At 40.6% G+C, this 12073-nt stretch overlaps 3 protein-coding genes across 4 annotated transcripts in view; all 3 read right to left on the reverse strand.

The window, feature by feature from the left end:
* Positions 1-12073, reverse strand: part of spout1 (SPOUT domain containing methyltransferase 1) — a 32218-nt gene that overhangs the window by 7237 nt on the left and 12908 nt on the right. The window contains exons 1-3 of one of the 2 annotated variants that reach the window (XM_079523621.1): positions 311-344; positions 211-277; positions 78-117 (exon numbers count right to left, since the gene is read on the reverse strand). In XM_079523621.1, the coding sequence (XP_079379747.1) occupies positions 78-117; positions 211-264 (94 nt within the window). In that variant the 5' untranslated portion in view covers positions 265-277; positions 311-344. Of the gene's footprint in view, positions 1-77; positions 118-210; positions 285-310; positions 345-12073 lie in introns of those variants that run through there. The other variant, XM_079523620.1, reaches the window with a different exon arrangement.
* Positions 1001-8436, reverse strand: kyat1 (kynurenine aminotransferase 1). Its single transcript, XM_079523619.1, has 13 exons — positions 8302-8436; positions 8132-8190; positions 7168-7315; positions 6897-7046; positions 5755-5841; positions 4973-5098; positions 3907-4027; positions 3478-3554; positions 3291-3380; positions 2964-3150; positions 1838-1914; positions 1563-1649; positions 1001-1433 (listed from the first exon to the last, which is right to left on the reverse strand). Exons 1-13 carry the CDS (start codon positions 8365-8367, stop codon positions 1374-1376), a joined length of 1335 nt encoding a protein of 444 aa, XP_079379745.1. The 5' UTR covers positions 8368-8436; the 3' UTR covers positions 1001-1373.
* Positions 8298-12054, reverse strand: surf6 (surfeit 6). The gene is made up of 4 exons (XM_079523622.1): positions 11790-12054; positions 10756-10962; positions 10538-10620; positions 8298-10037 (listed from the first exon to the last, which is right to left on the reverse strand). The coding sequence occupies exons 1-4, from the start codon at positions 11884-11886 to the stop codon at positions 9354-9356; spliced, it is 1071 nt and encodes a 356-aa protein (XP_079379748.1). The 5' UTR covers positions 11887-12054; the 3' UTR covers positions 8298-9353.

Consider the following 12073-nt stretch of genomic DNA (forward strand, 5'->3'; position numbering starts at 1 on the left):
TAAGTTATAATATTAATAATAATAATAACGGTATTATTAACAATGTTGACACGAGATGATACCCGGATGATACTCACGTTCTCCTTTCCATTTCTTCCAGTCCACGTGCTCTTCACGCTGTAAAAATGAAAGCGTGCAATATGAATATGAACACAATAGCATTAGCACCAAAACATACTGGAGTCGAGGCCGCTGTTATTGTTATAATACCTGTGAACTATCAAGTTTTATTTTCTTCGCTGCACTGTCGTCTGACTCTGACATCCTTGCTTGCAAATGTACCACCAGAGTATTATAGCCTGCCCCCTTGTGTACCACACGTGAACTTTATTTACTTCCGGGTTACTTCTTCAGTGTTTCCGGCAGACTGGATAGACGCCAGACACCCGTTGGCGTATTGCTGCCCCCCACTGTTGGTCTTCATGTACTGCACATTGCACTAATGCCCTACACTTTTCTTCACCTCCATGCTTGCATAGTAATACTAGTATAGTGCTTGCACCTTAAGGTGCAGCAAAATACAGAACAGATGGGTGGAGTTTTGCATTGACTTTCTCTAGAGGAAAAAAGGGTCCCAAACTAGCAACCCCACAAGGTTCTGGTGTGTTTGAAATCACACTCATAGTATACCATATGGGGTAGATTGAAGGAACTGACATTGGCTTGAGGTACATTGCCAATCAATAATTTTGTATTACTACTGTATAACTACAGTAGCCTAAGCCAGCACTCAATCGTCTTAAAAATACAATATAAATAATAGCATGACTGGCATTATATGGATAATTAACGAAGGTATAGTGATCAGCAGTATGATAAAAATGTTATCTATAAGATTAAACAAATGCATAAGCAATCCCATTCACACAACAAGCTACAGTAAAACTGTCTTTGCCAGTTAATTGACACTTTCCATTAAAACACCAGAGCTCCAAAAGTCAGACTTTATGTGTACGCCATTTAAATTAAACATAGCTCTTAACTTAAGCAAGACGCAAAATCAATACATTTGCATATTTTATTTTGCATCATTTTACATGAAAAACTGAATTTCAGTACAAATTTGTCACAGTTGAGAACAATATTCCAGTGAAAAATACTTGCATCCATTTGTACCGATTTGTACAGGAGCAATCACAGAAAATGTTCCATTACGAGCTGTCATAAAACAAACGACAAGGTGCTTGACAAGGTTGTGTAATATAATATATTACTGTAATATCACAAAATTAAATTACATAACACAAGATAACATACTATATGGCTTTATTGTTCAACATGGATAAATTGCATTATAGATACTTCAAGTAGAATATCTGGGACAGAGACTGGATAGACATGGTTGGATGGATGACTGTCCATAGACGGTTCTTTCACTTTCCTTCACTCCACTTTCTCAAGATGTCTTCTGCTGCATTCAGCGTTGAGTCCTCCTTTAATAAGTAAGAGAGAGTAAAGTGGTTGCATGTGAGAGCCCTGCACCAGAAATAGCAGATCTATAAAGATCAAGAAATGTCAAATAATCAGAAAACACCAGTAGAATCACCTGACTCCATTCTTACCTTGACGAAGCAGAATCGTATATAGTTGTCAAAGTCTTTACAGTGCTCTGAGCTGTAGAATGCTGATACAGGGATTGTTGCCAAACCCTGACAAAAACAACACAATAAAAAGTCAGACTTAAACAAGGAATAAACCTCCTGTTTGGAAAACTATATAGAATAGGCTTCCTTCTATGCATTACTGTAAATGTTCTAATCTACACACTACTGTTAATGCATGGATGGATTAGAAATCCTCTTTAAAATGTAAGTATAGTGACTGAATCTTTTCTTACCTTCTTCTTAATTAGCCACTTAACAAATCTGTAGTCGCAAGGTTCATCCAGGCTGACTGAGTCATCCACGTCAGATTCTGTTGAAAATAAAACAAAACAACTGAAAACTATAGATTATATTATAATGTAATGTATAATAGTTATAATGAATATAGAACACTGAAAAAGGTTGACCCTTTCAAGAGATTTAACCATTTTTGTCTCCACCAGGCCGAAGGCAAGGGGAGAGAGTATGTTTTGCACTCCGTCCGTGTGTGTGTGTGTGTGTGTGTGTGTGTGTGTGTGTGTGTGTGTCCGTCCTTCCGTCCGTCCGTTACCAGCTAATCTCCGGCACTGTTAACCCGGTCGATGCCAAACTTTGCACACACACTCCCTGGATGCCAACGATGAACCTCTGCCCCACATTTTCCAGAACGGCCTGTTATAGCGCCACCATGAGGCAGCTTTTCACATGTTTTACCTAAAACTGCACCGATCTGCGTGAAACGTTGCATGCACACTCCCTAGAGGCCAAGGACAAACGTTTGACCTGCATTTTCCGCATCTGCCTTTTATAGCAAAAACACATTTTTTGATATTACTCCTCCAGATTCTGTCCAAAAATCTCACAAATCGTTACACAGTATCTCTATGGTCATGTGCGCAAGTCGGATCTGTCCGATATTTCATATTCCATCTTAATTGCCTATAATTGGCTTTCACAGTTTGCAAGATTGCCCCGTTTTGAACAAAAGCCTCAAATCATGAACGCAGCGTGCAATTTACGTGAAATCTTTCACACATTTTCTTACTAGGCTGAGGAATATATCCCACCCTTTTCACATTGGCCTGTTATAGCGCCACCAACAGGTTGATTTTTGCAAAACATATTTTTGGAACAAAATGCCTCAAATCATCCAATTGCCATCAAAGGCGTATGAAGAAATGGCACCCTTTTCACATTGGCTTATTATAGCACCACCAGGAGGCCACAACCTGACCTGCCCTGGTGGAGACCTGTGCCCCGAGGGGCACTTTTTCTAGTTTTAAATAAAACACCGCCCAAAGAATCAGAATATACGACACCTAGAGTACATATAGTGCTAACAATTGATATAATTCATAATATAATACAGTCAATACTCACTGACAGAGGATATGTCTGCTATCATGAAATAGCCTCCCTCTGGCATTATGGGCTGCAAACCAACACTCTCCAGACATTTGGCAAGTTTCTTCCTCTTGTGATGCAGTTGCTCAGGTAACTGCAGGAAGTAGCTCTCTGGAGTCCCAAATGTCTCATATTCTCTTTGGAAACCAACGGCGACTGCCTCCTGTTGAATGGAGGAATGAAGGAGAAGGGAACAAAATGATATGAGCTAAACGGACAACCTTTCAGTAAATAAACCTATATGTTGTAATTTAGGTGCTTCTGGCCACAAGTACGAATAAAGCATGTCAAATATTTCTTAACCTGAGCAGCTGTTGCGCAGTGGTAAACAGAGTTTTGATGGATGGTTTGCAGGTGTTTTAAGATATGCCCAGAACCAATCGCCCAGCCAACCTTTAAAAGAAGAATAAAATAACCCAAGCTAAACATGAGTCAATAATTCATGGTAAATCAGATTGCCTAAAGGGATTTCTGAAAAATATCATATTACCTTCCACCCTGTAGCACTGAAGGTCTTTCCAGCACTACCAATAGTGACTGTCCGTTCCCACATACCAGGAAGGCTGGCTTCAAAAGACACAATCACACCAAATTATGGTAAAAGGTAATAGTTAGAATAATGATTGAATATGTAGAACTGTAGTTCAAACTCGGTTAAACAACAACAAATAAAACAAATATAATTTAAAAAGCAAATGCAAGATACTTCTTTGCCAGTTGTGTCTAAAATAGTTTTAGCTTAAAGGCAAAATTGCATGCAGCTCATAAATGATTTTCATGATCTGAGAGTTCAACCATAGACACCTAGAATAAGTGCAACATGACATGAAACCGATGCCAAATCTAGTTTAAATAAGTTTTAATAATTTTACGGTTATATTGTTTGCATTTAATCTATTGAATGGCAGATGTATCTCACCTATCTTGACATGCTTGGCTCCATCATAGGTCAGCCATTCATAAACCTCATCACTAATGCACACCACATCGTGCTTGATACAGAGGTCAGCAATCACCTGGAGCTCTTCTGTTTTGTACACCTGCATATGAAGTAGTTATAAGAGAAAACAGTAGTGGAGGTACTTCTGTGGCCTACTAATTTGGTGGCGATCAATCCATCAGTTTGCAAGATTAGCTCCGGACACACACACACACACACACACACACACACACACACACACACACACACACACACACACACACACACACACACACACACACACACACACACACACACACACACACACACACACACACACACACACACACACACACACACACACACACACACACGCACACGCACACGCACGCACATCCCTCCAGATTCCAGACAAGCTGAGTGAGTCTTTAAATGTTACAGCCATGTATGTTCATTGGCTGAAGCCCTAGACAATGAGTACTGATCAGATAACACTATATGCACCGGGTTGATTGGCTCAGGCTGTGATACTAGTGTTGTCTATTGCATGCCAGATCCTGAGAGGTGACAGTTGTCATCCAGGAAAGTGAAACAAAATGAAAATTCAGACCGAGTGTCAGGCTAGCTTGACTTGAGCTCGCTCACGCACGCACGCACGCACGCACGCACGCACGCACGCACGCACGCACGCACGCACGCACGCACGCACGCACACACGCACGCACGCAGAAAATAGAGTAGCCAATTATTTTGTAGTTTTGTACCCCTTAGTGCCAATTGATTCCTCAGTCCTCACCACACAGATTTCTGTACTGTCACTGCTGTTGTGTCCTAGTGGCTGACCTGCCAGTGAGGAGCCCCCACCAGGAGGACGTAGCCATCGTCCTACTACTCCCGCCCTACACTCCACTGGCAGGTGCTGCCCCAGCCCGTAAGACAAATGACAATTATCACCATCCCAGCCCGCCTTCCCTTCCCCAATGGTGTTTGTGTAGACGCCTGACAAACTGTGGTGGTGGGCAGGGACTTGGTGGGCAGGGACATGCTACTTCTACAAGAAACTCACCTTGCCTAATGGGTTGTTTGGAGTGTTCATAACAATGGCTTTTGTGCGTGAAGAGAATTTACTGGCCAGCTCCTCAGGCGAGAGCACCCAGTCTCCACTTGAAAGGACCTCGCTGCACCCCACCCTCTGGAAAGAAATCTAAATTAATCACTTTGTAAAACCATGAAACAAACAGAGATGCTAGCAGACGCTTGAAACTAGCCATCATTACATATACAGTATATTACCCATTTAGACCTGAGGACACGTCTGTATCACTTTATAGTTTTTAACCACTTTAACCATTATTTTAAACTTTAGCTGTTGAAAAATAGCAGATCTACAAGCTCATAGCGCAGCACCGAGTGCCACGCTACAAGCTTGTAGATCTGCTATTTTGAAGAATTGTGAAAAATTGTACAAATCTTTGAATTACATATTCTTTCACAGTGAAGGTTTTTGAGTGGTGTAAACCACTCCTACGACTGGCTTTGTTAGTTTACGTGTCTGTCTGTCTGTCTGTTCGTACCAAAAAATGAGCATGGTTACTACGGTCACCCAGTTCACCCGGGTGTGATTTCATTAGGAAAGTGGTCACTCAGTTCACACGGGTGTGATTTCATTACGTCAGACATTACGTCAGACCACAGCTGATCAGGCTATATAAGACCTTACACCACTCAGTTCACACAGGTGTGATTTTTAACTCATATCTAGCTTCTGGTGGGGTCCCTAGAACAACCTATGTTCAGATGGGGGTCGGCGGCCAAATAAATGTTGGGGTCCTTGACATGATCACTCACTGGCCTCAGAGGTACGAAGACAGCCTTTCCTCCAGCCATCTTCACCATAGGCTGGTAGCAGTCAAAGAACGGTTCAATTATTATGACCTAAAACACAGATTTGTCTTATGTGAGGACAAAAAGGTTCAGCGTGTTTCATATTCTTAACCACTTAAAAGGACCACTTTTCACTTTTCAACCTACCGGTACCTTCATATAATTGGTCCTCACTAATGTTCATGATAAAATGCTCCCCCAAAAAGTTCTACTCGGTCTGTGTCTCATAGGAGGGTTGTGGGCAGTTCAGAAACCCGCCCACCAGTGACATCGATGGGGAATATAAGATAATCAAAACGGCAGGGTTTCTATTCCTGAAAAGTTGCAATTCGATAATGGAAGCCATCGTTCTCACGATAATAAAAATGTAAAATAAATTCTGAACAATGATGTGGTGATGGGTTACAGTGAGACACAGATGGAATAGAAAAAAATGGTGATATTTTATCATGAACATTAGTAAGGACCAATTATATGAAGACAGGTTGAAAAGTGGTGAAGTGGTCGCATGACACAAAGGATGAAAATAGCAGATCCACTAGCTCGCAACCATCATAATACGATGCATTGTAAACTTGTATCAGCTATTTTCACGGCACAACACAGGCGTGTATACATTAAGTATAAGATTGCTCAGACGAGGAAGAGCCACCATGCAGGCTCAAATGTCATAGATTAGAATACCGTAGATTACTCATTTACTGTGTCCTTTCACCCCTTGGTGCCCTCATATCTTTTGCACGCACACACACACACACACACACACACACACACACACACACACACACACACACACACACACACACACACACACACACACACACACACACACACACACACACACACACACACACACACACACACACAGCAAATAGTAATACAAAGCAAGGTGTAATACGATATATAACTTATATAACTTTATAACTTAAGTAGGTAACAAGGTTATAATAAAAGGGTACTGAGGATCAGTAAAATTTTGGTTTTCTTTTGTGTGGGGGCTGACTTTTGTTTTGATCTTAATGATCTACTTTGCAGTTCTGTAACAAATCTCTTATGTTACAATACATAATGAACAAACCTGACTTGCCTTGAATTCAGTTTCTTACCTCGTCCCCTTCATCGATCAGTGCTTGAAACGTACAGAAGAGAGCCTGGTAGGCTCCGACTGTGACAAGGACATCTTCAAGAGGATCAATCTCACACCCAACAATCCTGCCAAAGAATTTAGCTAAAATCTTTACTAGAGCGGGATGGCCCTGAGGAAATATGGAAATGCTCTATCAACTTTCACACACAAAGGAAAGGGATATGATGATAAATAAAGCAACAGGATTCTCAGTTGTTTGTGATGAATGTTGTATATTGTCAGTCACTTACAAAAGCACGGGTATATTGGTGCATTGAGCATCCTCCGCTCACAGCTTTACAGAAAGCCTCCTGGATGTAACCAGGAGGGGAGAAATCAGGGAAGCCCTGGCCTAGATTCACAGCTTTGTAGTCAGCCGCCAATTGTGTGAACTCAATCCTGTCAATAAAAATAATTGAGATGTGAGGAATGATATCATTTTCTCAAATGGGACGTAATTGATCACCTGTCACTGAAATAGTAGTGTTCTGCATTGTTGCCATCCCTATTTCATATGTCCCTTAACTGAATGTGTAAATCAATCACACTAAATTTGTCATAAAAATAAAACTACTAAAGAAAAATCTTTTATATAATGTAAAGGTGGTTGCACACCGGCCGCGTTTTTTTCTGATGGAGAAACGCCCCTTAAAAATCCGAATTCGCGCTCGGTGTGTGGAGAACTTAAATACTGTATATTTTAATTTGACTCTTCCCTCCCCAGTCCCCATTTATGTAACAGTGAAGCTACCGTTTAGTAGCACTTTACTTCTGCTTACAGTCTTATCGTTGACTGGTTCATGTGACACGCATTGATGACAATTCACATGACAGATGTGGAAAGCCTGGAGACGCCAGGTTACATGACAGACACACAGACATATATGCCTGAGGTTAAAAAGTAAAACACATGTACAGTACACTTAAAACAAGATACAGAGTAAAAGTGAGTCTCATATGAATAAAAAGTGATAAATTGCATAAAAGGTTGTCACTTGAAATAATAATCCTTAATGTAGTCCGTATTTAACAGACCAAGTAGAATGTGGAAGATGTGTTTCCATGTCGTTCCGGACAAACATTAATCCTAGTAAATGTATTCGCCTGATACTTCGTCGTATAACTGTGTCGCAACTAAGCTCGCAGGATTTTCGGCGAGCGACACTAGCCGATACAAGGCTGTCTTGTGATCACTTGTCAATATTGAACACTTACCATATGTTTTTGTCGAGACCTTCTAATCTGCGCGCATGCAAGCGGCGTGCCATAATTATCTGAAAAGATTTCAACAAATATGAAATGTACGTCATATTCAATTTCACCATGGCCGTGTTTATTTCCCACTGTATTATTTCCCAAGTAAACAACAGGCGTAGCCTACTCACCTTAGGATGAACGTTTTTATTAATTCTCTGACAAATTACAGCCACATTTGCCGACGCTTTTATCATAAAGATAAAGAAGAGAACAATGGCTCGATTTAACACAAAATAAGTGGACCCTTTGTCCCCATAACTTGACACAATACTGAAGACGAACCCCGAACTTTGGATCTCCTTGAGGTTTTCGTGTCACGTTCAACTTCCTGTGTAGGCGGGGTGGGCTATATAAAGAGCTTGAACAGGCATCAATAAGCTTTGTAGGGTGCAGATCCGGCCTGGCGCGGATACGGAAACAGTCGTGTAGACATGGCTACAGCAGTTTGGACTCGAGACCGGATCTGAGCACTGAGCAGTAAATAGAAAACAGGCTACCACCAATATTGCCTTTCTTGACACAATTTCACAACACTACACTAGCACAGGTCCTGACTCAGGGATAAGAAGACTAGAGAAAAAATATGTATGCATTTTCAAATAATAATTATGATGATGTTTGAACAGAAAATGTTCAATGTACCCATTTAGACCTGAGGACGCATCTGTGTCACCTCATAGCTTTTAACCACTTTAACTTTAATTATTTTTTAAACTTATGTTGAAAAATAGCAGATCTACAAGCTCATAGCACGGCACGAGTGCTGTACTTCTTTGACAGTGAACGTTTTTAACTAAAATATTTTCTTCTGGGGGGGGGGGGGTGGTCCCTGAAACAACATATTTTCGGATGGGGGTCCGCAGCCAAATACAGATAATTCTGTGGGTCCTTCACATGAAATAGTTTGAGAACCACTGAACAGAGGTTATTCAAAACTGTCATGATTTAGAAGACATAAGTAGAATCTGGTCTCAGGTCTTAATAGGTTAACACCAGGTAACCCTTGTCTCCTTCCTTCTGGTGGATGAGGAAACAACTTCAGAATATTATGTTTGATTTTAGAGTTTAAGATTTTAGTCAGGCATTTCAAAAATGGGATATACTATTAGGAGCCAGCAAGAAAAACAACAGAATATGTTTGCAGTTCAGTAGTTATATTGCTCATACTTTGCTTACTAAACTACACTGAAGCCTTCTTCAAATCCTCAGGCAACACTCTGCCCTTTTTACGTGCTCTGTCCTTTGCCTTATCCATTTTCTGATTCTTGCGTTTCGTGATGTTCTTGCGTCGCTTGTCCTGTCGCTGCTGCATCTTTCCTACAACATACTGACTTCGCTCCTCCCATTGCTTTTTCCTCGCTGAACGCATCTTCTCCTTCCTCTTTAGCGAGGCTCGCAACATGTCCTCATTGTCTTTGATCTTGAGGCCCTCAGCCTTGTATAGAACATTGGTCCACTTCATCTTCTGCTCCATGTCCTTGGCCTTGTCCTCATCCTTTTCTCTCAGCTCCTCCAACTTAGCTTTGCGTGCCTCTACGCGACTTAGCAGCTGCTTGTAGTTCTTCCCCGTCAGTGGTGTTAAATTGCCCTTCACACTCTTCTTCTTATCCTTCTTTTTCTGAACTTTGTCTACATACTCTTCCTCTACCATTTCCACCGTGTTGAAGAGAATTGCGGTGTCATCCCTCTGCTTTTTTGCAGGAGCAGGCTGTTCTTCCTTCTTAATTTCCTGCTCTTGTAGTTTGCCAGCTTCTTCTGCCAGCTTTTTCATCTGGAATTCTTTTCTTTTCCTTTTCTTGCGTTCCTTTTCCAGCTTTCTCTTTGCTCGCTTTGCCAAAACTGCTTCTGAGTTACTTGGGGTTCCCTGAGAGAAGCATGGAATGTTAATGTTAATACATGTTGATCCAGCTTTAACCACACAAACCCTGGTGTCCCTATTTTGGGCATGTTATTATAAGGGCATGCTATAATAAATAAAATCCTAATAGCAGATCTACAAGCTACTAACACATCGCACAGGGTTGTGAGCTTTAGCTCGCCTATTTTCACACACCGGTATGAAAAGGAAATAGGGCTAAGTATGAAATAGGGCTAAGTGGTTAATTCAAATTATATTTGAGCCATCACAGCTTAAGAAAGTAGTAAAATGAATGCATTACATTAAACAAGGTAGTGAAGCTCGGAAGCTCATACATCAGGTCATTGCAGTGTGTCACCTAATTCTGCACCTCCTTGAGTGCTTAAGTGCTTGCTAGATGTTTGTGACTTAGATCATCAGGATGCAGATATTGGAATGCATCCAAAGACAGATGGACATCAATATTCCCTTTTATAAGATTGAATACTCTTTCTAATGTTACATACCTGCACTCTGGACTCTTCAATCTTCTCATGTAGTCTCTTGCGAAGAACGTCTACGGCGGAGAAGTTTGAAACAGTAGTTCCCTCTTAAGAAACAAAACAAAAACACAAAAGTCAGGACAATAGCATGGGAGTTGGATATTGGTCTAAATATAATACAGCAAAACAAATTTAAATAATGTGATGTGAGTATTCAAATCAATAAGTAAATGGAAAATTACCTTTGGCTGCCTGCATTTCATCTGTTGTTGCGTCATTGGTGATCTTAGCTTTGTGGTCGTTCTGTTTTGCTGTGGCTGCACTTGGTGGAGGCTTCCGTTGGAGTTTAGGAGGTGATATTGTCCCATTGGTGCCCTTTTCTACCACGGATTTGGGTTTAGGCTTGTTTTTCTTGGCAGGACCAGTATCACCTCCACCCTTAAATGGAACTGTACAAAGAAGCAGAAGACAGCATTATCGTTTTACAATTTAAATATTAGGCTTTCAGCAGACGTTCTTATCCACTTAATAGTGTGTGATCGGAGTAAATCCTATCCTAGTCAACAAATGACAGGATAATGGTCACATAAGTAGGAATGCAAAGAAACACCATCAAAGAAACTAGGATACTATTAGGTATAAATAATTGAACTGTTTCAGGTCCAAAATTCTCCATAATATTGCTTTACAATTATGTTTTTTTCTTTTTTGTAAATGAGAAATTGATTCATAGTAGTGTTATTAGAGACATAACGCTAGAATAAACACTCATGCAATTATTACATTGTAATAATCTCATATTAGTTGAATTATAGTGAAATTAAACTATTCATTTGGATGGGGACCCCCTGGAAGAGCCTCAAGAAGCCCTGGGGTCCCCGAACCCCATTCTAAATGCATTATTACAATAATATCATCAGCACGACAATTAACTTAGATAAGCTCCGAGATGAGCTACAGTGGGGCTAAAATATCCTAAGCCTACACTAACACTACGATATACTATCAATGATTATGATAGTATATCGTAGTGTTAGCCCCAGTATGTTCCCTCAGCACTACACTCATTCGGAGCTACAGAATGAGCGTAGTGAGGGAACATACTGGGGCTAATCGTAGTGTTAGTGTGTAGGCTTACTGGCTTAGGATATATGATAGTCTATCATCATTACGAGTGATTGATTGATTGATTGAATACTTTATTAGACAGAAATGTAAACAGCAAGAGGTAAAGTCTGACAGAACATTTAGTATTTAATGAAAACATGTCTTTTACCATATAATGGCTTCTTCCTTTGCTCCAGGCGCTGTTGAGAACAGACTCTGCTCGCCAACTTCTGAATATACGAGTCCTTCGCTGCAAGAAGATCCATCTCGAGAAATGAACGTGACTGTAAACTTAAGTTGTAATTTAAACAAAAGTAATACCAAAAGATTGAGTTTCACACGAGACGAAAAAAAACGAACTGGTAGAAATCACAAGAGAAGAGAAATCAACACGTGGGTACAGACACATGGGCGTGGCTTAAGCCTCAAAGTTCGACGGTGCTGCCGAAAATG

Source organism: Electrona antarctica (genome assembly GCF_951216825.1).
Source record: "Electrona antarctica genome assembly, chromosome: 16".
NCBI lineage: Eukaryota > Metazoa > Chordata > Actinopteri > Myctophiformes > Myctophidae > Electrona > Electrona antarctica.

Excerpts from the sequence above, each read along its gene's own strand:
- surf6 (XM_079523622.1), bottom strand. The coding sequence starts at position 11,886 with ATGGATCTTCTTGCAGCGAAGGACTCGTATATTCAGAAGTTGGCGAGC. Across the intron at positions 10,621-10,755 it reads TGAAATGCAGGCAGCCAAAG|AGGGAACTACTGTTTCAAAC; the intron begins GTAATTTTCCAT and ends TTGTTTCTTAAG. Across the intron at positions 10,038-10,537 it reads TTGAAGAGTCCAGAGTGCAG|GGAACCCCAAGTAACTCAGA; the intron begins GTATGTAACATT and ends TGCTTCTCTCAG.
- kyat1 (XM_079523619.1), bottom strand. The coding sequence starts at position 8,367 with ATGATAAAAGCGTCGGCAAATGTGGCTGTAATTTGTCAGAGAATTAAT. Across the intron at positions 3,381-3,477 it reads TCAGTGCTACAGGGTGGAAG|GTTGGCTGGGCGATTGGTTC; the intron begins GTAATATGATAT and ends CTTCTTTTAAAG. Across the intron at positions 1,915-2,963 it reads AGCAGACATATCCTCTGTCA|AATCTGACGTGGATGACTCA; the intron begins GTGAGTATTGAC and ends TATTTTCAACAG.